Source organism: Plectropomus leopardus, chromosome 7 (assembly GCF_026936395.1).
Source record: "Plectropomus leopardus strain MGB_pleo_1.0 chromosome 7, ASM2693639v1, whole genome shotgun sequence".
Taxonomy (NCBI): Eukaryota; Metazoa; Chordata; class Actinopteri; order Perciformes; family Serranidae; genus Plectropomus; species Plectropomus leopardus.
The window spans coordinates 14,541,176-14,566,762 of NC_142182.1; the positions used below are offsets into that span (position 1 = coordinate 14,541,176).

General features: G+C 43.4%; 2 protein-coding genes across 2 annotated transcripts in view; both read right to left on the bottom strand.

Moving 5' to 3' along the window:
- The window catches only part of abtb2b (ankyrin repeat and BTB domain containing 2b), a 75,397-nt gene extending 57,883 nt beyond the window's left edge, over positions 1 to 17,514 (bottom strand). The window contains exons 1-2 of the mRNA XM_088079999.1: positions 17,090 to 17,514; positions 15,925 to 16,977 (exon numbers count right to left, since the gene is read on the bottom strand). Coding sequence (XP_087936125.1) covers positions 15,925 to 16,816 — 892 coding nt within the window. The 5' untranslated portion in view covers positions 16,817 to 16,977; positions 17,090 to 17,514. The remainder of the gene's footprint in view (positions 1 to 15,924; positions 16,978 to 17,089) is intronic.
- A 2,214-nt stretch (positions 17,515 to 19,728) lies between these two features.
- Positions 19,729 to 25,587, bottom strand: part of b4galnt4a (beta-1,4-N-acetyl-galactosaminyltransferase 4a) — a 165,271-nt gene continuing 159,412 nt past the window's right edge. The window contains exons 16-20 of the mRNA XM_042495373.2: positions 25,387 to 25,540; positions 25,198 to 25,270; positions 24,338 to 24,491; positions 23,906 to 24,032; positions 19,729 to 21,979 (exon numbers count right to left, since the gene is read on the bottom strand). Of these exons, the coding sequence (XP_042351307.2) occupies positions 21,865 to 21,979; positions 23,906 to 24,032; positions 24,338 to 24,491; positions 25,198 to 25,270; positions 25,387 to 25,540 (623 nt within the window). The 3' untranslated portion in view covers positions 19,729 to 21,864. The remainder of the gene's footprint in view (positions 21,980 to 23,905; positions 24,033 to 24,337; positions 24,492 to 25,197; positions 25,271 to 25,386; positions 25,541 to 25,587) is intronic.

A 25,587-nucleotide genomic window follows, 5' to 3' on the forward strand; every position in this document is an offset into this window, starting at 1 on the left:
GACACACATGATGACATTCTGATAAATGTGGTGCAGACACATGCATATTAGCACAGAATTATATGACGGTTTGCAACAGGCATTGAGGTGACATCCAAAGCACAAATCACATGGCCATGTGTCAGTCTTTCAGATGACAGCAGAGCAAAGATAGCAGCTCTACATATTCTGTCTGTGTGTGTTTATGTGACCTGGGTGTGTTAGGGACCTGCAGGGCGTGTCAGGATGTTCACCTCTTTAGCAAGAGGCTGTAAACCACCTTTAGCCAGACCAGTCACCTCATTCAACTGGCCGTATGACCCATCTGACACCCAAAGGGGTTTACAACTTACCCCCTGACCCTAACACACACACACACACACACACACACACACACACACACACACACACACACACACACACACACACACACACACACACACACTGCACACACCCCTCACACACACACTGAACACAGAGGGGAGCATCCACACCGCAAAAAGGACCATCCTCCTATGCAGTTATGTCACCTTTTGACCCACAAATCTTCACATGCATAAAGCAGCACTAACTCACACAATGTCACACACTCACATTCATGCCACCCTCCTCTATGTCCATGAGCTGACAAGTGCCTGTGTGGTGGTCAGCACTATGGGACGCACTAAAAGTTAAACAAAGCCTCTTTGTGTCCGTGTCATCATTATACAAGCGCGCACACACATACTTAGACACCTACAGTACAATAGTCCTGGACCTCGGGTCAAGACCTCCCCAATGCATCACAAAATAATATATAAGAGAGGTTGCAAGATAATGATAACCAAATAGAACAGAAAAGATAAAAAATGAATCTTATTTTTCTAATTTTCCTCTACTCCAATTTAATGTTGTTTTACTTTTTATTGTTACCTCTTGTGTTTTCCTAGTCTTAAAAAAATCTCTCTTTGGTTGACCTGCTTAAAACTTGGAAGTCTGCAAGCTTAGGTGTCACAAGTAGTCATTTTAACCACTGTAGTACACTACTCAGACACACACAGACACAAATCCAGCGAAGGATGTTTAACCAAGGGTTTATGGAGCCAAATATGTTGTCTTTTTGAACTACAGTGATAAAATGATCACTCCTTCCTCTTCCCTTCCTGGGATAAAAAAACACTATAATTTAGAACTTTCTCAGAACTTGGTTGCACATTTTGTGCTAGAGAGGGAGCTAACCAACAATAGAAAGAATGATTAAAAAAAACAACAACAACATAAAAAGTAACATAAATGATCAACAAAAGGAAGAAGTAATAATAAAGGACTCAAAAGTGAAAAAACATGACAAGCTGTGAGTATGCGTCAGACTATGAGTGTGTTTTCCTGGTACTGCGGTTTATCAATGACAGGATATAACACTAAGGAATGAAGCTCCATTTATTACACATTGATAAGTGCTCTGACTTACTATAAGCTAGCCGCGTCTTGTGTTGAGCCATCATCAGTTTCAGTTCTGCTCTTTAGCGTAAGTGAAATAAAAGCAAGAGACGTGTCATTGTTACGTCTGTATTACCCATCACCCTGAGTCATCCCTAATGTAGTCTTGTACTTCAAACAATGTCAGTACTGTTGCAACTCCAATACAAACAACTCACATAGCAAGTGGGACAATTGTTTGCTACTTCTTCTCTGCAGGGGTCACCTGCTCACACATTCCTCTGCCCCAGCATGGCAGCAGCACAAATAAAGTTGTGGGAGGTGAGCGTATGTGTGTGCATATGTGCAAAGGGGTGTTGTTTGTTGCTGTGTGTGTTCCCAGCTGTTGCCTGTGCAGGTGCTACAATCAAGCTTGACTCAGTGTGTGTCATTGAAATACTTTATTAGGTCATCTTAACAACTTCAGACAGGTTTAATCTCTGCAAGTCTGTTTTAATGTGTCTGTCCGTGTGTGATTGTGTCTCTCGATGTGTCTGTGTGTTATGCAGGTCATAAGAGGCTACTGGTCCAAGGGTCTCTGAGGACCACCCAGTGAAGCCCTCTCCTCTAAGCAGCAGATGGAAAAAGAAAGACAAGGATCACAGACGAGGAGAGATATGGCCTCGAGAGACTGTTGTCTTTTTCAGTCTCCTCCGTATTTCTTCTAACTATAAAAACAGAGCACTTTAACAAACAGAGCACTTAAAGAAGTACAAACAATGTTAAAGCCAAAGGCCATTTGCCCTTTAACAGCTTAGGAAGCTGGGCAGTTCTCACAAGTGTGCATGTGTGTGAGTTAATGCATTTCTTCCTGGGTATCACAGAAGACCCGGTCAATTCACTTTAACTGACGTTCCCACAACCCTTCCCAAGCCACAATGGCTAAATAATAGCTGACAGACTTTAAGCCTTTCCTAACACACAAATACTCAGAAACTCACACACACTGGCACACACACATATGAATTTCGACTAGCCACATTGTATATTACCAACTACACCCTTTACAGAAATTAATAAAACTGGCTTGGCAGGAAACAATCGATAAATCATCAGAAACGGCAAACAGTTCTTGAGTGAGACTGTGTTACAATGTGAACAGAATCAGCGAATGAGAGAAAAGTTTCCAGATTGTTGTACAGTTGACCCACTCAGACTTGTAATATGTGCTGAGTGGCAGGGTCTAACCACCATGGGTATTGTTAGTAAATCATGACTAGTGAGAGGTGCTAGCCACATCCTGACCACACACACTAAAACACACAAACCCCTCTACTCTTCCCAGAGAGACCAGAGTGCCCAGCAGAGACCCTTTAATGGAGCGATGTGGGTGTGTGAGTGTTTTAGAGGAATGTTTGTATGTAACAAATTGGGGGAGAGGACTATTCTTGCACATGCTCACACGGCTCCTGTGCAAACAGCAGACTGAGTGACAAATCTGTTTTCATTCTCCTTTTCCCACTGTAGGGTTTGTCTGGGTGTGATGATGATGGCTGAGCATGTGTGCGGGCCCTAGCGATCTTCATCAACTACACCCTCGTGCATTTGTTCCATGCCTGACAGGTTTTCACTTGACAAAATCTCTTTTTTTCTGCCCAATCTGTCACCTTTTTTGTTCTTGCTCCAACTTTAATTTCTTTTACTTCCTGTCCATTCCAAGATCAACAGCAGCCCCTGCTTTGCCCGCTCGGGAAACCCCATGACCACAAATGGCTAGACAGACAGGAGGAGAGGCTCGTGGGATATTTCATTCAACTCCTTGCCAAGTGTTCTGAGTTGGGGTTTGAACTACCCAAAGCCTTAAGCTAGGAACAAACACACACACACACACACACACACACACACACACACACACATTGTTTCCATACCCTGGGACAACTCCCATTCTCCAATTTCAGCCTGTGAATTCTCAGAAGGGCTTGCAGAAACTGCAGGGTGATAATTAGCTACATTTTACCTTTTGCCTCTTGAGAGAAACATGGGAAGAAAATAACACACACCATAATGGAAATGGGAAGGAGCTGGGGAGAGCTTGTGTAAAGGAGCAATGTGGCATGAAGAGACAGTGATGGTATTTCAAGAAGGAAATGGAAAAAAGAGACCTCCATCAGCCATCCTCCAAACAATTTTACGCTAGATATTATCGTGCATATTTAAAAATTGTGCGTCAGCCTCCTGGTGTGTGTGTGCGTGTGTGTGTGTGTGTGTGTGAATATAATGATGCTTTCCCCAGCCGTTGCCTCTACAGGTTCCCCAGAGCCTGACTTCCCCACAGCCCTGTGCGGGAAGTCTCTGGCTGACCCTCGACAAGAGGAGACCTGGCAGGATGCACAGAGAGATGATCGCTGAGACGGACGAAAGAGAGGAGAAGCAAAATAAGAAAAGAGAAAATTCAAAGGATAGAAGGCAGAGAGGAGGCCAGTTCTCACTCTGATTTGATTTTCAGACTGTGGTGACACATAACCCAGCTTGCAGACACGCAAACACTCAAATACGACAAAGATAGCCCAAACAGAGAGCCAGAGAGTGCTGGATGAAGAGCTGCATGCAGAAATGCACAAGCCAGGGCATGAATAGTACTTGACCTCATTGTGCAGGCCAGCTAAATGCTGACCTCACCACTCTCTCGCTACCAACACGACTCGGTCAGAGGGTAATTATGGCCTTCAGGGCAGAAGTGCACTAGAGCCAAGAACCACACAAGGCAGGTTCATCTCCTGCTCTGTGATTTTTTTGTCACTGTCCCTCAATTCCTGCCTGCCTTTCTTTTTTCCGTTTCGCTCTGCTCTCAGTCTGCATCCCTCAGCACTGAGCCAGGTAGATGCATTAGACCCACTTTCAACACCTACAGGAGTCTTAATCTTTACATGTTCAACCATTTGAGAACACATTAATAACAAGTCTTCCCTCCCATCTGCTGGTAAAGTTGTTAACTCAACAGTGCAGTGTGCAACACCTTGTAAAAGTTCATAAAATTTCAAGGCAAACTGTTTTGAAATAAGGACCCCTATTGCTTCTTTGACCATAAGCGGTTAGGAATTCATCTGTAAATGCATACATGGGCAAACAAACATCTGTATTCTATTCTTAAGCACATGCAAAATACAGTGTTATTGGTTTCCTCGTGCTCCCCTCTGCAGGAGATGATGATGGCATTTCAAGATTTGTGTGCGGAACACAGGGAGCAAAAGAAGCGATGAATAGTGGAACGCAGAATGAGGAGGAGGCAGGGGAGGAGAGAGATGGAGCTCTTGGGAGGTTTCCACAGGGTCAAGACAAGAAGAGGGGCCTCAACTGAAGTTTGTCTCTCCCAGCATGGGGCTGGAGATGATAGCTATTCATCCAGTCACGATGAATGTCAGGGATCTCTGTTTGCCTTTCCTCTTTTCTCTCTAACACAGACACAGTAGATTTCACACAGACACCCTAATGAGGTTAAGAAGCACTAGTTGTCACACCTGCATACAGGGAAAAAGCCCACCACATGCTGATAGTGCAAATTCCTTTCCATGTTGGTCTGTCTCTTTGTTACTTATCAGTCTGTGTCTCTATCTCAAGTGATTTTTGATTTTGTGTGTGTGCATGTGAGGGCTGCTCTGTGTGTGTTATCTTTGTCTACTCAGACGCCGGGTTAGAGCCACAATGTTATCAGAGCAACAGAGACGCATCAAGCCATCTCTTCCCTGTGCTTTCACATGTGGGATTGCCTATCTGTTAACTGCCATAAAGTGTTCCATTGTTCTCCTGACGTCAGATTGGCTCTCGTTTGTATCCTGTCTGCAGACCTTATGTCAAAACAAACCCTTTCGGCAGAACAAAATAAAACAACTCTGTCAATGTGTTTGCATGAAACCACTTTGATGAGTAAACGCTGCTTACACTCCAGCTGGGGCTCAGCTGACTGGCTGGGTGGGTGTTACAGTATTTATGACTCTCTGACCCTCAGGCTGACTTCCTCCCCCTGCACCTTAAACTCCTGACACATTTGCCCCCTTCAAACCCATCATGCAGACACACCCGCCCCTTCTTAGCACCTGACTGGACTGCTGAAAGGCTCCTTCTGTAGTGGACCTCACTCCTGGAGAAATTCCCTACCAAAATCAGACTAAAGACAAAGCGTGCGATTGTTGGTGTGTTTGCTTAATGGCAGAAAGGTGTGTTGACGTCTCCAGCTCTGCAACTTCCTCCTTCTCCACCTCTGTCAGAGTGAAGCTTGGCTGGGTCTTACATTATACAGTATATTTAACTACCGACAGGCTGCCTTTGAGAGTTCCTTTACAGCCCCTTTTAACAGAAGCACCATAAGGCCAGGGCACTGACACGAAGACACATGCATATACAGTATGTGCTCTGTATGGACTGTTACCTAATATGAAACACGTGGATAATAATGAGAACGCTTGTTCAATAGAGCCGAAATTAGTCACACTTGAGTCTACAGGCCACGCGGGTGGAACAAATGTCCAATCCTAACATGTTAAATAATCCCATTGGGTTTACATAGAGTTAAAAAGAATCAGGTTTGAGGAGCTGATGAACATGTTGGCGTTTTTAGAGGCTGTATTTTGCTCTTTGAGGTGGAGAAGAAGGAAAAGCATTGAGGGGTGCTCAGCGCCCAGCTTAAGCCATGGTCTGTTTAACTGCTGTCTGACTGACTTCCTGTGCAACCTCAATTCCTTTGCATAGGCAGGGACACACTACCAGCACAAAGCCACACAAGATACTAATAGCCTCATTCATTTTTATGCATTATGCTCTGTCAGACACTAGGCACACTGCAGAATTAAGTTTAACCATGGAAAAACTATGTGCAACCATCTTTTAGTGAGACGCATTGTCTTGACAAGGGTTTAGCTGTTTGACACAAGTCAAATCAAAGAAAATCACATTTCTCAGAATATCCTCAAACAAGGCATCCTTTCATCAGTGTGCAATTCCACCACATACCACCGTGTTCCCTCTTCTGTCTTCTCTCTCTCTGTCCCTCTAAAACTCAATAGGCAGATTATCTCAATGTTGGAAAGGAAACTTGGCCACCGTTGCTGGAGTGTATTATGTCCAGCACTGTCTGCGACCCTGCAGTGGCACACAGATGGCCAACACAACACAGATAGACAGAGACGGAGACAGAGAGAGGGAGGCCAACACAGAGAGACACAGCAGATGTAGCTCAATAGACAGAGCCTTCTATTTCACCAAAAACATTTGCATACAAAGTTCAACACGTACTTTTATGGACATGTGCCCACAAATGCACACAGTTATATACAGATGTAGCCCAAATGAGTGGGAACATCCCCATAGAGACATATCCTGTACAGTCACACAACAACATAAACAAAGGTCAGAGTTTTCTTATCGCAGCAGCCTTACGCATGGGCAGTCAAGCCGTGCAAGTTTCCCCCGCCACACAAACACAACATAGACTGAGACTCTAACCCAAACATACTCCTAAGCATTTTCAAAGGAAACTCATAGCCATGGTGATTATGTGTAATAAGGAGCCTCTTAAAGTCTGCAGCGGGGAATACGGGCCATCCTGATGATGACTGCTCATGCAGCTCTGTCTGCATCCCCCAAACATTATCTAAACCTTTACATGTTTATGCACACTTTAAATCAAAGTGTGTGGCAGGGAGTCACACCTGAATTTCCAAAAATGTTTTGCAACTAACTTTACCTAAAAATACATATCCTCTTTTGGTTACCTATGGGGATCCAAACTGTTTATTTTGGTTGCAGGAAGAAGTCCACATGTGGTGCATGTGCTGTGCAGATCTTATCAACAGAGAGACTAAAGGCTACGGCCAAGGGTGTCCTGTCTTGACAGAGTCTGTTTTCCTGTGCCCACATGTGTTCTCCATATGGCCCTGCACTAAATGTGCCCCTTCCCTCCACTAAACCACAAGGGAATTCCAGGAAGCCTTACTGTACATGGTTTTGGTCTAAATATGCTGTGTGCGCCACTGTGGCTTTTGTAATCACCACGTGTCTATCTGGCTGACATTGACCCAACAGGTGATGTTTGGGAAAATATATTTCAAATGTAGGCTGGGTTTTGCTGCAGAGAACAAGTGGGAAGTAGAAAGAGGACAGGGAGAGGTTCAGGGAAACAGGATAGATGAACAGACAAAGTTCCAAAGGTGAAGGAAAGAGACCAACATTGCAATCACTGCATTGAGAACCTCATATAATAGTTAAAAAAACACAGATAAAAAGAATGAGACGGAAGAGAAGCAAGTTGTGGGATCCTGGTGTAGTGGAACATAGATGACCAGGTGTGATAGAGAATAACAATTCAAAACAGAGTGACTTAAATGACTTTAAAACCCACAGTGGTTTAGTTATCAGGGCAGCTTGGGGGAGGGGCACTGAATCTTGTGATGTGAACAAAGAGAGATTCAAACAAGCCGCTGAGCCTTGATGTTTACATATGCGTTGTTGCTGACGAAGCTGCAGGCTCGAGGCACAAACAAACACATTCCAGTGTCTGACAGAGAAGACAGTGGGGAGGGTGGTAAGAGAGACAGGAGGACCAAGAGAGAGAGACTGAGTATCACCCTGTTTCACAATTGCAATGAAATCTCATGGAAACACACTATCGATTCCTGTCACTTGAAGGTCAATGGACTTTGCAAGAAAGTAAGACAGCAACACTCTTACTTTCCAGTGCTTTTATTCCAAAGAGAGATGCATCTCTCAAGGTTCAGTCAAACAGGACTAGACACCCCCAGTCTGCACTCATCACTCTACGATTGGATATTTGTGTTAACTGTCACTCAGTCCGCCCTCAATCAAATCTGCTGTCAGAAAAACCAGGCCAACACACACACACAAATAAATATGCACACACAAACACACACACACACACACACACACACACAGTCCCTTTCAATAACACAGATACCATCAGTGTCAGATAAATGAGACAGAGATGGGACAGCAAGACATCAAAAGCAAAACCATGAAGAAGAAATGTCAAAGGCTGCGGTGGCCTACTTACAACTCAAGGGCAACACATCACAAACACACACACACACACACACCTCTCAAATAACCTGTCACGGTGGGCACTTTGCCTACTGAACCTGGCACACTCGCCAGCTAGCTTGTCATAGAAGCTGCTGTTTTTCTATTCTCCTTCTTGTTCTTTGTCACTCTTTTCTCATTCATTCAAAGTCTCCTTCTGGAAAATTGGCTAACTCTTTGGGCTTTTGGTGAAACTGTTCCATGCGAGCTGTGAACTGGTGCTCAACAGTAGAACACAGTGTGTGAGGCTGGTCCTCATTGCATGGTGTAAGCTACAGGCAGAAGTGCTACAGTTGTATCCTACAGCTGCATTTGTATTTGAAGGACTTTCAGAAGACACAGTGAAGAAACAGGAGTGGAAAGCAGAGTGTCTGTCCACTGGTACAATATTTGCTGACCCCACCCACTGTACAATCACAAACTTACTTGCCTTACAAGTCAGAAGGAAAAGTATCTTCTTTTCTTTGTCTGCTTCTGTCTGTGCAAGTGTTTGAGTATGTGTGGGGACAAGGTGTCAGTGCACAGAGGTGTCCTATCTATGGAGCTGTGGAGTCAAAATGTCTGCGTCGTCCTTGTTTTTATAGATTATGACAGACAGATGTGATCATAAATCTGCAAGTCTACTGGTGTGTACACTAGTGCATTGTATGTGTAAACAGAAAAAGGTGGCCAGTGGAGGAGAGTCATGTATACAACAGTGTGTCTTCAGACGGGTGTGTTTGCTTTCCAGTGTAATATATCTGAGCTTTGCCATTCAGGCTGTGCAGACCGCTGCTCTGACTCAGCTGGACAAAGAGGTCACTGACAGCGTCACAAAAAGCTCCCTCTTTCAGCCCGTTTACAAAAACAACAGTTTAGACTTGAAAGAAAAATTCAGGGGAGTGGGGACATCACTTTCCAAGTTTGGCTGAAGAACATCCAAAAGAAGCCGTGTCCTTTTTATTTTCAGTGCCGGCTGATGCAAGTGATCACAGCACTTCCTTTAGCACACAAAACTCTTCCTCAGCTGCAGAGACTTGGCTCTGGGCAACCTCGCTACATGGATCCCAATCAGAGAGGATATGTGGGATTGCAGCTTCATCTCTCCCTCTAACACTCTATCTCTCCGTGGCTCCATCCAGCCAAGCCTGTATTCCTCTAACAGATTTCACTGAACACAGCAAGGGGTTCTTATATCCAATCCCTGGTCAGACAAATCTGTTTCCACTTAAACTACACACTCCCTGAACCCCACTCCATGCTCTCACTCCCCACTCCCCCCCTAGCCTGCCCATCTGATCTGCTTGTGTGTAATTAAATATTACAACCAAATCACCCACAAAATGGTTCTGTATCGACCATAGGAACTGGCTTGAGTTTTGCTGAAGCACACATGCAGAGAAAGCGACGCATGCCAGCTAATACATATTAGGAATTAGAATTGTTTTGGTTGGCACTGATTTTTTAGGGGTAAGGAGCAGAGGAGCAGGAAAACTGATGATTTGAGGTTTGAAAGATACTCAAAGAGTTTACTCTTTGTGAGCACTGCACAAATGTTTAAAAGTAAGGTGGAACGGATCTGCATTGCCAACAAAATTATAAGACTGAAAGGAGTACTGTGTATGTCTTTTCCTTTGCAAACCATATGCTGTAACACTTAATCAACCCATATCTGTTGTAAATAGCTGAGCGAGAGGGTGGTGTGGCTGTAAGATGGATAGTCTTTTAGTAGCAATGACAGATTTCTTTCAGTGACTGACTGCACTTGGTTTATGTCTGGGGTGGGTACAATAACTACTGTAACAGTGTTGCTTATTATAGACGTGTTTTTTGCATTTTAAGTCACAGTTACAGTGTGTATTAAGCTTTACACTTAATCTTGTCATTTTCTTACATGAATCTTCTGAAAGACATATTCATTAGGTCAACTTAACTAGCTTTTTTGTTTTTCACTTTTACTTCAGCAACTTCATTTCTGTCTCAGGGAATTTCAGCAAACACTTAAAACTTGCACAAGCCTTTGCTAGTATTTATTTACGCTCCAATTTTATGTGAAGGTCAGACAGGCCTGACTTCTCTTGCAGCATGTCAGTCAGTGGGAGAAAGAAAATAAATATGAGTTGCAGAAGCTAAATGTTATGTGAAGAAAGGCCTTGATCTCTCCATCCTTTTACCCCCATCCTTTTACCCCCTCACTCTAGGCTGTTCTTTAAGATAGGATTTTCTCTTGCTCCTCAGTCTCACACTTTATTTCCCATTTTCTTTTTGGCATGCGTTGCTATAGTTACTTATTGAGTGGCCAAAATGGACAAAAAAAAGGCTCTGGCAACTTGTGGCAACCAAGGCCAACATAAACAAAAGAAACGTAAGCACTGATTGGCCTGTATTCCTCAGCCCCAGCCCAAGGTTTCAGAGGCTAACAGCACCACCATACAAGTAATTTGTCCAATAGCCTTCATGAACACCAAGAAACATAAAACCTTACCAGGTCAATAGTGCATCTGTATTTTTTAGTCTACTTCTCATTCCATCAATAAGAGACAGTTTCTCACAAAATCAAAATATATATTTTTTCCTCTTACCTGTAGTGCTATCTAGATTGTTTTGTTGTGAGTTTCTGAATGTTAGCGATATCAGCTGTAGATATGTCTGTCGTCTCTATACTAGATTTAGATGGCACCCAGCATGTGGTGTTCAAAGTGCCAAAGAAAGTAAATTTGCAAACTCACCAGCAATGTCTGTTTCCAGAGATCATGACCCCATTACTCAGGATACTCCACAGACATTATTGTAAGCAGTTTTATGTAGGAACAGACACCTCCACAGCTGATATTTCCAACACTCAGCAACTCACACCAAAATAATCTGGGTTGATAAACAGCCCTACGGTTAAGAGAACAAATCTGTTGGTTTTTTTTTTAGTTGACTTCCCCTTTAATACATAACAGCAAAAAAAAAAAAAAGTATTTGAGAAGCATTTAAAGATATTGACAATCCTTATATCACTGCTAAGTGAATGACTGAGCAAGTCAAACTGTAAACTATGTCCATTGCTGGCATGGCAAAAAATAAATCCTATTTTTTTTTTAATTATTCTATTAAGAAACACTTGCTAGGATGTGTACCACTGACCTTTAATCTCTTACCCTCAACACCTAACACTCAGGTTTCATTGTTATAATGACTATGCCAGACTCCATCACAGGTGCATGTGGCAGCGTTGTCTCTAAGCCAGACTTCACACCGAGATGATGTGATGCACAGCGGTTCTTTTCAACAAAACCATTGCATAGCATTCAGGCAATGCACAAAGCTGCCCGGTCCAAGATTCCAGCCATATTCCAGCCAGTCTTCCTGCTTCCCTCATTAGGTACTCCGGCAGCAACCCCAAACCAACGTGCAGGACAGATTCCCTCAAGAACTATAGCCAGGACTCTGTGGTAACACATGTGACACACTGGTTGCACATTTTCCAATTCAAACAAGCCAAATAAGTTCAACCTGAACTCATCTGTTCTCTCTGGATAGACTCAACCACTATCCTCCAAGAATCTGTTTAGGAAGAATAAATCAAGATGCAAAGGCACAGATGCTTTCAAGTTTGCTGTCGCTGTTCCTGTCGTGCTATTTGTGTCAACTGCCCTTTTGCTGTCATCCCCATCTCCCTTTGCTTCCTCCCTATCAGTGCTTTACTGTAAACAGTTTTAAGACACATTACTCATGCTGCTGTAATGTGAAAGGAGGAGCATGGCTTGAGATCAAAATAATGACTGATGAAGGAAGAGAGAGGAGCGAGTACAGACGGGTGACATGCAGGGGAGTACACCATCTGCGGAGAAAGTTATTTGACTTTGATTGTCATTAATTTCACAAACTAAGTGGCCTGCGTCAAAAGGATGTGAAATCAATGTGATGTTCTTGAATATATGTCATTGGTTTTGTAATATCTTAACAAATTATCTGTGGTGTCATATCTGTGAAAGCATTACTCATGGTTCTCTAAGAATAGTTCATACCCACACAAGTACATTAAGCACCCACAGATGAGCACACTGAAACACATGTGCACACCATCACTCTAATGGGTCAGTGTTTTTACAGCTGGACCAGACAAGAAGCCAGCGCAAACAATGACATGGACCGTCAGTGTGTGTGTGCTTACCCTGAGGTGGTACACGCACATAGCACTCTCACACACAGGCATAAATTGTAGTGTTTTGTGAGGGATTAACCATTATCCACTAAAGCTGTATGACTTACGGTCTTAACTCTATACACACTCTGACCTGCTGACAGTGCTTGTAAGGTTAACTTAAATTCGCCTGTACAATAATTTGGGCCAAACATAGGCTTGATGTTAATGCCTTGGCAAATTTGCAGCAAGCCTATCACAGAAGGATGAACTTAGGTCTATTGCACCATAATATTAATGTCCTGATATGTTTTCCAAAACTGTATTTGATCCTGCTCCAGATTTGTGGAGCAGGGGAGTGTATTTTGAGAGTGCTGGTTTCCCCATCTGTGTGACCACAGTGCTGGGCTGCTCTCCCTGCATCTTTCTGCCCACTGTTCCCACGCCTCTTTCTGGGCTAAATACATATTTAGGGAAATACTGAGCAGCAAATCGTATGTCCTGCTCTCTCAGTGCACCCAAAACCCATTACTCACAGCCCTTTTTTACTACTTTTTATAGAGCTTGAGAAGAGAAACTGAGTGTTGCTTTTTGTTAGTGCTGGACCAAATCAAAGTTTATTTATCCAGTTAAATTTTGCTGAGCATGAATGCTCTCTTTCAGATAGTCCTTGCTTCACATTCATACAGTTGCATAGATTCAAGCCATAGAGCAGCCTTTTACAACCACAACCTTCCACTGCAAAGCTTGAATGGAGCTGTTGAGAGTTGGCAGTATTGATCAGGGTCAACTCACACGTTTGCATATCTCACTACTGGACTACTGCTTAAATGGCTAACATGGGAAATAAATACACATGCAAAAAAAGTGTGAGAACATTGCAGAAGTCCAACAAAAGCTCAAATGAGGCTGCACTTAACTGTTCTGCCAGCCAGACAAGAGTTTAACAGACATCTGTGTGCCAGTCATAAAGACCAATAACTTCGTAGCCACTTCCACTGTCCATTAGTAAAGCTACTACTCTGCACTTTAAAATGCCCCACAGTACTATCAATACAAATTATACCAGGAAGCTTCTGCTATTTCCTTGTGTGGAGAAATGAATGACAAATGGATTCCTCTGTATAACAGCACTATGTAGTGAGTTCAACCAGTGCTGTGGAGCCATTTGAACACATGCAAAGTAGACTAAAGAGGTTTTCATGGTATGTGCGTGTGTCTGGGTGTACGCCAACGTGCCTGTGCGAATGTGTGCCTGAGTAATGAATAAGATCCTGGCACATCACAACCGGGTTCCTCTAATGCACTCCCTGTGGACTAGAAGAAATAAACAGATAAAGATGAAGTGGACATGAACGCAATAGCAAAGGAAAAAAAAGAGAGAGAAAGCCAAAAGCGAGAGTGAGCAAGAGAGGGCAGGAGGAGGGAGTTTTCAGAATTGTTATTGGAGCCGTAGAAGTCATTTCTGACTTAAAGAGTTCCAGATGTGGGCCAGCCCCTGAGAAAGAGACGGAGAGACGGAGAGAAATCAAGAGGAAGGGAGGAGTATTTATCAGACTGTACCCTTCCATATGATCAGTAGTCTACCCTCTCGTTCCGAGAGCATCTGGATTGAGGGTAGAAAGCGGATCTTTGCTTTTGTGTACACTAATGGTTGTGGTAACTAGGAGGAGGGGGGGGGGCTTCATCAGCAAAGGAGGTTCTGAAAGCAAGATGTAGGGTGTGGGGTGTCAGGTGGTAAGGTGGTAGAGGGGTATGTGGCTAGAACAGTCTGGTCTTGGGGCTATAAAAAGCTAGGGTGGTCAGAATAATGGCCTGTTGTTATTACACACACACTGGTCTTTCTCAAAACCAATGACTGAACTCCCGAAAATAGGACCCAACCAAAAGACATCCGGTTAAATGCTGGAACAAAAGCCGCTCTTTAACTTATTTTGCAATGAAACAGCTCTAACTCAAGCATATGGTGATGTACCTGGCAAGTCAAATGCACTGCGTACTTGCAGGCTTACATGAAGTGCATATTATGAGAGAGGCAGAGAAAGCTGCACAGCACAGTGCTGAATCGATCTCAGACCTTAAGGAGGTTCACAGTCTTACAGCATTAACTCCTCTCCACACGCATACCATGCTTGCACAGAAAGGTGCTCCTGCATGATAACGTCTTAACTTAGATCAGCCTGCCATCCTGCCATAACGGCTATCTCCAATTATTTTCTCTCTCCTTGTTATGTGTATGTGTATGGGTGTGCATGCCCAGCTTCCCGGCATTTGTTTTCACTCCCTCTGCGTTGAGCTAAGCTGCACGATCACACAACAAAAGGCTATTGTGCAGTAGTAAAAAGCTCTGCTCCGGGGAGCTGGTAGTGGGCCACAAACAAAGGCTGGTTACATTGTCCCAACACAAGCTCATGAATCAACTCAACACTGGGCTGCCAAAAGCAGCCATGGAAAGAGCACTGCGAGTCTGCTAGGGTTTGACAAAGAGGGAAGGGAAAGAGAGTTGATTAAGGAACAAATGGACAGGGAGCAGGATGCACAGCTGGAGCTGGAGGAGAGAGGAGAGAGAGAGATGTAAGATATGTGGAGATGGTGGTTGGTGAAAGAGATTTGTCCAAGAGGAGGAGAGCTGGCTGAGGAAATGGAAGAAGGGGAGGCTTTGAAAGGAGTGCAGCCAACACAGCAGGAGGATGAGAGGTGAAGTCAGCATAAACAGAGAGCTGTGTCAACAGACAAGCCTCCTGCCTGTGCTCTAAAAGCTCTCTGCACCCCAAATCACAACAGCAGAACTAGAGTGACATGTGAGGACTTAATCTTGTAGTGAAGTAGTTAAAATCAAATTTGGCGGTTCGACACAGAATCCAGCAGTCATTTCTCCTCGCACAACCTTGGTCAGAGAGAAAATACTTTCTTTGTTCGTATCAGATGCCTCCGTTCTGTTTTTTCCTATTCTGACAGGTCCAATTAGCAATGAATCCATCAAGCACTCATGCACAAAGAGCTGCTATTGTATCCAGCAGCAGGCCACATTCACCTTTTCCACACTGTGAGGGAGTGGAAAGTGGTGACCAGCCCTCTGGAAGGAGAGTGTGTGACAGAAAAAAAGTTTGGTGTATTAGAGCATCCATCATCATAGGGCAAAACATACAGTAAAAGCTGCCATATGCCAATTTACCCACAAGAACACTTGGGCATTATGTTGATTTTTTGAGTTAAGTTTTATGACAAGGCATATACATAAAGTGGGAGACAACAGAACTGCAGAAAAGGACTGCAAGTTGGAGTCGAACCCAAGCCGCTGAGGCAATGATTTAGGTGCACTTGAAAAAAGACTTCAAAATACTTACCACTGGCGTTCTTCCCGCAGATCAGGTGCTCGTAGTGCTGCAGGACTCCCCACAGCTCTGCGTCATTGTTCACCACCCCCTCCAGGGCCTCCGCGCTCACTGGGGCGCACGCTGACCCTGAGTCCGGCCCTGAATGACCCCTCTCTGCCATCAGCACCCGGGCCCCTATCTCCTCCACCAGAGCTTCCATGCATGCGGTCAAGCATATAGCTGCATATTCATGGATGCGCACGGAGATGCGGGTATCCACCATCCAGCGGAAGAAGCGCCCCACGGAGAAAGAGAGGCCGCAGCGGGCGGACTTGCCCTTCCTCAGCAGCTCCCCGGCGCTCATACTATACATGGAGATGGCCTTGACCGTAGCAGAGACGCAGTGGTCGGCCAGGGCCCAGCTGAGTACCAGCCTCATAGCGCTCTGCACTTCGAAGCGCGTACAGCGGCAGTGCATGACGCTCAGCCGCTGCGCCTCTCTGGAGATGCGAATGAGAGCCCTGCGGAGGAGAGCGGACAGCCGCCTCACGGCCTCCGGGGAGAACACAGGTGTAGGTCCCCCTTTAATGCTTCCACTCGCGGCCACTTTGCGAAGTATCTTGGCCACCTCCTCTTCCACCCAGGGGAACTCTTCCAACTCAGGTAAGCGGGGACACTTGGAGAAGATGTCCTCCGGGTCTTCAGGGAGGACAGTGTTGACCGTGTCCCAGCTGTTGTTCCTGCTGTTCATGGAGCCGGAGTAGTACCACCAGTTGCCCCGGTGAGGGGCCGTCATGAAGGCCTGGGAGTTTGACTTGGAGGAGGACAGGCTGAGGGACTTGCAGGAGTCCCCCGCCCCGTAGCCAGAGTCCAGCGTCAGGTCCTCCAGGGTTTTCATGTGAACATTGCTCAAACCAGCCATTGCTGTGAGACTGTTTGGGTGTTTTGGAAGAGCTGCAAACCTTGAAGTCGGTTTACCTGAAGTCAGTCGAGCAGCAATCGAAACTCCCCGCAGAGCTGGATGAACTGGTTACGCAGCGGCACACTTGTCAGACATGCTGCTAAACAGAGTTCAGAGCAGCACTGCGAAACAACACAGCACGCGCTGAGTAAGTCCTGCTAGACAGCCAATTTTACCTTTTATATGCGTTAACAAGCAACACAGCCGGGGAAATTAAAGTAACACGCGTCTCACCTTTCCCCCGGGCACGCAGCGCAGGGATTTAAACTTTCCTCCAATATCCACAGTCTTTGAAAACAGGAAAAAGTGTCTCCCCGCGCTGTGAATTCAACCAGTCTCGAGTTCATTTGTTAAATATACATCCAGTGTAGCCGCTCAGCAGACCGAAACGGTTTCGTTTTCGTTTTCGTTGATAACCGTGGAAAAGTCCGACACTACCTCATCCCTCTCCCGTCCCGGTGATCGGTCAGAAAAAGCCTGCCGGAGACACTCAGTCACAGATGTTCGAGAGGAGGGACCTCTGCTGAGTGACAACACGGAAGCAGCCCGAGTACCAATCAGGAGAGGGACGACTTTTACGGACAGCCAATCAGGACCCTCTCTAGCTCTTTCCCTATATTAGGGAGAAGTAAACTGAATTAAATTGTTATTAACTTGTAATGTCATCGGCTATGCTATTGTATTCTCTTTATTTTTGTATTATTCGAATTGTATGATTATATATGCTTTAGTGCAATCTTTTGGGCACTCTCTCTGCTTCACTGTTGGTATTTAATGTATTGTTGGGGTTGCTGTTTCTTTGTATTTCCTGAGATTGCCTGTTTTATTTGCATTGTTGCATTGTTTTATATCTGGGATAAACTTTATTTCAGGAAGCGTTTAAAAATAAAGATAATGATGATTATGTTCTTGCAACTATTTTACATGTATGTGTTTGTTTCTTAATATGACTGTACCACAATCTGCAATTAATATAATCATATCAAATCTGACGAAAACCTTCCACTAATTAAGAATCATGTCTGCCATTAGTTATTTTTAATGGGTCTTGTGAAATTTTTATAGTTAGTTACTGGAACCAAATTGCACATCAAGCAGAATTTAGTTATCTCCTCATGGTGACTCAGAGAGATTTGGCTTGCTGCCTGCACATTAGCTAATCTCTCACCTGCAGCCTGTAACAGAAATTGAATCTGCAAAGCTCTTGGTAATAATGTAAGAGGTGGAGTAGTTTAGTTTGATTTGATGAGGCTTAGGGATTTCACCGAAGGTGCATTTTAAAAGCTTATTTAGGATTGCAAGGAAGACAGATGTATTGTAATAGCTTATATGGGTACATGTAGTTCTTTTCATTTCTCTTTTTTTTAAGATTTTCAGCTGAGAAATTTTATATTGGCTCATACGATTTGTATACGGTCCTCTACTTTGTGCTCAGTCAGTACAAGCAGACATGATGCCAAAAAAGTGTCAGCTCTTGCTTTCAAAACAAATTTTGAACAAATCCTCATATGAAACTGCAATCTGAAGCATCGTGTGGCCCTGTTTGTTGTTTCTGGTTAAGTGTTATAACATGTTTGAGGTTAAAATAAAGCAAACGTGTTGAAGAGGCCTGTGACTACCTGCTTCTCATCACTCTGCACTCACATGGACAGGTAGGGTGTGCCCGCACATGGGACAGAATCCAGCACTATTGCATAATGAGTTTGGGGCAGAACTCTCACCCTGCATACCTTTGAAACTGCAACACACTGTGAAAAGTGGCTGTTTTTCATGTTTTCTTGCACATATACAGACATGGATGTTATATGACATGCTATATAGTATATACATATATGTGTTCTTCAAGTGGAAAAAGTGACTCTTAAACACACACTCATACACTGGTCTATGAATCACTCAGTCAGGGGAACCGAGTAGGGAGTCGACCTTTCAGTCCGGTTAACCTCCCAAATTTTTCACCATTAGTCAAAGCTCCTCTAAATGAGATCAGAACACACAGGGTGTAGAGGAGTTCACAGGAGGTTAACACTTGCCTCATCCAGACCTCATGTTGCGGTGGTGTGGACAGTGTTTACCTCATGGTCTCACTGTGTGCGTGCATGTGTGCTTAGTGCAGACCACCACCCCGAGCAAAGTGGCACACAGGGGGGATCAACAGCTCTAAACAAAACGCTCTGCAAATGAATAAATGTGCTCCAGAAAACATTAAAGCTCTCCTGGAGTTCAAAATGTTAGTTTCACAATGTTTGCTTTTCTCTCTGCAGTGGTCAGAAACAATGAATGTGATATTAGATCAATTTAACTCAGAATGGGTATCTGATAATGATGTCAGCCTCAGCAAGAGAGTAAAAACAAAGGGAGGGTTGCAGAGGGTTTTTTTCATGATGTCATATTTACTTTGCATTTGTAGCTAGTAAATATAAGTACATAAGGGCTTTTTCAGATCTTGGCAAATGTACTCTAAGTGATCAATTTTAACATATGTTGAATGTACTTTATATACATCTTTCAGAAAAACTCACACATTCAAACAAAAAAGCTGTATAACGTCACAGGAGTGATCTGACACAGTGTGTGTAGGAGGGTGATTGCGCACACAAGCAACGCTTCTCATCTGTCTAGTCGTCATCATCTTTTCTCCTACACTGAGTCAACCCAGCTCCTGCTCAAAATCAGTGTATTCTTACTTCACTTTTGAGTGTATGAAGCCAAGCACCTCAACCACTGTCTGTCTGCAGGTATGTATGCATGGATGGGGTACCACCATGTGGTCAGAGGAGGAATAAAGTTGTAGTTTATATTTAGAGGCAACAATAAACAAAGCTATAAATTAATAAAATAAAATGTTAAAAATATACTGAAAAACTATGTGGATGTAAGCATAAAATTTTATTTGCAAAAACCCAACAAATCAAAATAAAAGTACAATACATTCTTAAAACCTTTTCTCTACAAAACAATTTCACAGAAATTACCTTGGAATGTATATTCCTATTTTTCATTTTTATGTTTCTTATATATATAGTCTTATATTTAATGTGTTTCTTTTGTTCTTTAAATAGTCCCATGTCAGTGTTAAATGACGTACAGTATAGACCTTTTCCCTGTAGAGGCAAAGAAAGGGTCTTGGAGGGCATTTTTGACAATCATGTAGTCAATAACAGATCACTAACTTTCATCCACATATATGTCCAGCCTTGAGCCCTCCAGCCGCTCCCCATCAATATAAGTACCGTGTTGCATAAACAGAGGCATTAGGAGTGCGGCCTCCAGCCAAACTAATGGGAGCAGGTGGGGTCCTGCTGGACTGCAGCTGCCATTGAGTCTCCATCACACCTCCTGATTTCACTCAGTAGTCATTAGTACCATCTCTGTGTATCTCACCAACAGGGCAACTGGCTCTCAAAGACGACTCTTTCCTGCTTCTAAGGTAATATAATAAATACACTGACACATCTGTAATCCTCTTAAGAGAACCATATTTCCTTCTTTTACAGTATATCTGAATTTACAGTGACGTTACAGCCTGCTGATAAATAATTGTGTATTTCTGTCTGTCCCTGCCCTCTACTGTTTTTAGAGTAGCTTAAAAACTGCCTGCAGCCAAACCCTGATAAAAGGCACACATTTGTGAAACAGCCATGCCTCACCACATCGTGTCCAACACATGAGCTAGTCTCGCTTCTGTTGGAGCTTCACGCAAGCTTAAAATAAGAGTGTTTTTCGATAGCTTACCATTCCCCGTCTCGGTGGTATTTTAAACTGAGAGATGGCATTTTAATCCCTCAAATTCCAATATATAAAATGCAACTCTCAGCTCAGAAAAATGCTTAATATAACAGTGTGACAATGTAAAAATGAAATGTCAGAAAGCTGCTGTTGTCCTTTGCTTCCCTCCTGATACAGTTTTATGTTCCAGTTGACAATGAGGTTAGAGATGTGGAGGGAATGGAGGAAACCGTCAGTAGAGCTAAAAGGTGTAAAACTGTTCACAAATTCAGTGTTTTAGAACAGAAAGTAGCACCTTAAATTTGAGTGCATTAATGCATGACAAATGAGAGCGCCTTTTAAATAACTAACAGCAGAACAAACTCCAGTTGATGTAACAAAATAAATCAAGTCATAACCAATAGCTAGCATTAATAGGGGTGTAAAACTAATGCTTCAACAGGTATAAATACACAAATAGGCATGAGGTCAACAAAGTCAGGTAGAAATGAGTTGAGATAAAAGATGTGGAGGGAGTGCGAGACACAGGAAGAGAGATAAATATGACATATCTGTTCAGAAAGGGGCTTCTCTGATTCAAAACCCTCTTTTGTTTCATAGTATCGGGTATCAGGAGAACTTCAGCACCTCGGTCGTTCTGGTTAATGATATCCAACAGGTAGTAGTTGATATTTAGAAATAGTGTTTTACCAAAGACAGTTCCTCTACTCCATCTACGCCACCATGTCTGAATCTATCTGAATAACATGTTGACACACATTCTATTAGGCTCCCTCGTGAGAGCGTGTTAGAAAAAAAGATCTTAGGTTGTCTTCACATCTCCTTGTTAGAAAAAAAGGTGCTTCCTGTCACCATAAGCACACACAAGCGGCAACACACCCACATACACTTATATATGTACATACCCACGCATACACACAACCACTCACACAAAAACAGCTGCTTTCCAGTCTGTCTGAAAACATTGCACCAAAAAAAGGACAGAGAGAAGGAGAAACAAAAATAACTCTTCTCTCTGTACAGTAGTTCAGTCAGTGAGGCAAAGTGATGACTCAGGTCTATCTGCGTAAACGGCTCGCTTGTACAATTCAGATTTGGACTGTTTTTTTTTGTACAGACAAGCATACAAGAGAGGCCGATGGAGAAACAGAGGCGTCCCCGAGAGGAGCCTGTTTCAAAAAAAAGGCAGAGTTCAGGCAGTGAGCGAGCTCCCACAGGTCTCTCTCTCACACACAGTGGATCTGCAGCTAGGTTCAGAATCCTCTGACCAGCAGGGGGCACTATCCCTTAGGAGTTTTCTTGTTCTGGGCGTTCCACATGCCGCGTTTGGAGTGGTAGTAGTGAAAGAAGTTCCTCAAGCGTAGTCGCTCTACCTCCAAACCATTCTGCAGTACCCTAGAGAGGCAGGAGGGAGACACACTGAGTAAAAACTAGATTCTTTCAATCATGCTGCGTCAGGGTACGGCCACACATGAGCGAAATCAACACTGGCAGATATTTGCCTCCTGTTGACTTCCATCTAACATTTGCTAAAGGGTGAATAAAACGCTTGCTTCTGGTGGCTAAGCAAATTCGCATCTTTTCATCGCGTGGAGTTTAACTTTGATGGACTTTTAACAGCGAAGTTGCTGCCTAAACCAATAGCAAAGAAGTATGTCTTGATGAGACAGTGACGGTAGCCATGTTTAAGCAGCTGATATAGTGCAATATTTGCAATAAAAAATACAAACTGCCCCACATGAAAGATGCTGCTTGGCTGTCAATAAGGCGGAAAGCAGGCAGGGAATATGAGAAAATGGAAAATGTACCAATAGCACAATGTTTTGCTGTATCTTAAAGCAATCTAGCTAATATTTGCTCGCAAACTAGCTTTCTGTTTGCGTCACAACCTGCACTGCCCACATTACCGCCTCGGCAGTCAATGGTCACTTACCTGCATTTGCTCATCTGTGAACATCCCCTTAAAAGGGAAGCAACAAGCTTTATTTTTTAACAGGAGAAAATACACGGTTAAGAGCCACAGCAACTGTTCTTGGGTCATGTTCAAAATACGAAAGAGCAGTAACTGTACTTGCATTTGGTGATATCATAACGTGCAGACAGTTTTGGTTTTATTTGCTCAGGTTTTGATCCCACCCCAATAAAATTAATATGAATGAAAGTATATTTTTCATGCTTAAATGTCCAATATGTGGGACTGATTTGCATGCAAACAACATGGCAGACTCTGTGGAAGAGGACCAACACTGTATGTAGATATAAACGGCTTGGTCTAAGGTCACAAAAACAAAATCATTCTTATTTTAAGGTGATTATACACTAATGAAAACATAGTTACACATTTAAGATCTAATTTCTGACAATAGATGCCCCTAAATCCTACACACAAAGCATTTAAAAATCCAACTTTAAAAAGTCAATTTCAATGCTTTGAGCACCAACTATGAAATGATATCCTTCCCTATTATGTTGGTGAGCGCAGAAATCTGAGAGGTCGACATCTTAAGACATATTAAACCAAGATCGCCTGCATGGATCAATAGTGCAAGAGGTAGGTGAGAAAATAATTCTTTTTTTTTTTTTTTTAAAGATTATTTTTTGGGCTTTTATTGCCTTTAATGGACAGGACAGTTTGAGCATGAAAGGAGGAGAGAGAGAGGGGGTGACGTGCAGCAAAAGGTCAAGGCCGGAACTGAATCCGTGGTCGCTGTGGTGAGGATACAACCTCTGTATAAAGGGGCGCCGCTCTATCCACTGAGCCACCAGGCACCCCGAAAATATTTCTATTTGTAAACCAAACCATTAACTGGCTGCTTCTATACCCAAATTCAGCTCATTATTGCAACACGTTTAATAGCCGTAGCCTGACCTGATGTTACTAAAGAAGACATTTGAAAGAATGGGAGGTACACACACTGAATCCAAGACCTTGTTGGTTAAAAAAATCCCTCATCAATTCACTGGAAGCTTACAATTGTCATTGTGCAGGAAAGTCCTGTTTTCCCTCGTGTTTTTTGTCGTTTTTTTGCACCCTACTGGCACACTGTCCATTGCTTTAAAAGAGGGCATTTACTGAATTTAGTACACATGAGGCACAATGGTGACAAGCAATATATGAATATTAAAACAGTAATGAATTGCAATGCAACATGATGCAAGCTGGTACAATGCAACTACCACTAAAAAGCATACAATGTTTAACTATAACTTCAAACGTTAGCATGGAGTTGGGTCTACATCTTTAAGTCGCAATAAAAAATAAAAACTCCCTTCTACTAGTATTCATTGTAGGGCAACTGTGTTGGTTTGTTGCTGGGTTACCTGTCTAGCAGCTCCCAGTCTTCTCCACCCCAGCGGTCTTTAAATTCCTCTGTGTTCATCCCTCCAATCTTATCAAAATCAGACTTATAAATTCCAAACAGGCCGAAGCCGTTCACCTCCCAGTAACCTGCGGAAAGAACAAAAAGAAAGTTAAAAGGAACTATTGGTCCCTTGCACACCATTGCATCAACAGTGATCTGATGCCTACACAGAACATGTGCTTCTGATGCAAGAGCGTTTATTCTGCATGTAAATTGAAAATTTGTATTATGAATTCAAAGTACTTGTCTGAGACTGGGGAATGAGTCTGAGTGACAAGTCAATCTAAAAAAAACTTAAAAACTATGTTAATGCGTGAGCGTGATTATTCCTGTATGAGCACAGACGTGTGCCGGCATGCATATAATGCGTGTGTGTTTTGTTGTTTGTTACCATCAGGCTCCTTTGGCGAACTGCCGCAGCTGAGTCTCATGACAATGGGGGCGAAAGCAAGGCGTCCCTCCACACAGTGCTTCCTGATGCTTTCCAAGATGTTGAGAGGGAAGTGGATGTGCAGATCACACAGGAACACAATGCTGTGGCTATCCTGAAAAAGAGAACACAAACGTACATGCTCAATAAATTGAAATAATCTCTAACTCTGTGGTTCTGTGTACTAGCTGAAGCAAATGTGTGCATGCACTTAGATGTTCATATATGCTGCATATAGGATTTTAGGATTAAAGAAAGTGAGAAGTCTGGGCTCAGCATCAGCAACTTGTCTTCACTTCCAGAGCCTGCAGGTCATTCAGACATGAGTGACGGCCCTGTCATCCCACCGTGACAGCACTGACACTCAACTGACGGATCAACGTCTGTCCAAATTTCCAGCCGCTCCACGCCCCTGTGGGTGGGTGTGCACGCGTGTGTGACAGAGGAGACAGCCAGAGAGCGGCGTTAAAGGCACATGCACACAAATAACCTGCAAAAGTGAATGGATGTGACAGCCATGGCATACACATGACAGAGGGAATGCAGCTAACTGTCTAAGCGATTCGCTGTCACCCACAGCTGGGCTCTGTGGGAGAGGGCGAAGGGAAGCAGGAGGAGGCTCGGAGGTTAAGACGAGATCCACAGCCCCTGACAGACTGCCGTAGCAGTGATGCATTCATTATGCATGAGTGTTCTTTCTGTCTGTCCATCAGTAAAGGTCATGTGGTCAATGTGAGTGGCTGACCTTCAGTGAGTGGCTTTTTTTCCTGCCAGCTCACACACTGTTGTCCTGCCTCTGTGTGTATGTTTGTTTCGCTAACCTCAATAGTGTCCACTCCGATCTGCAGGCCTGCTGAGCGCTCAAAGTTGCCTTCTCTCCTTAGATATTCATATCTGATAAAACAAATATAACACAAATCATTTGGAAAACCTTAAACTTGTTCTAAAATATTTCAAAATGTAATTAAAGTCCTTTTACATGGCTGACTGTGTTGCAAACACACACACACCTTGGCACACTACTCTCTCTTAGTGCCTGCTCTACGTCCATGTCTTCGCTCTCAAAGTCGACAATGATGATGCTGAAATTGTCATCCTTTGTCTGGCGATGAAGATTCTCCATGTCAGAGATAAACTGTTGTACCCAGCGAGCCTGGTTTTTCACTGGACAGTTAGAACAAAGACAAAAGCAGATGGTAAGTTAGGAAAAG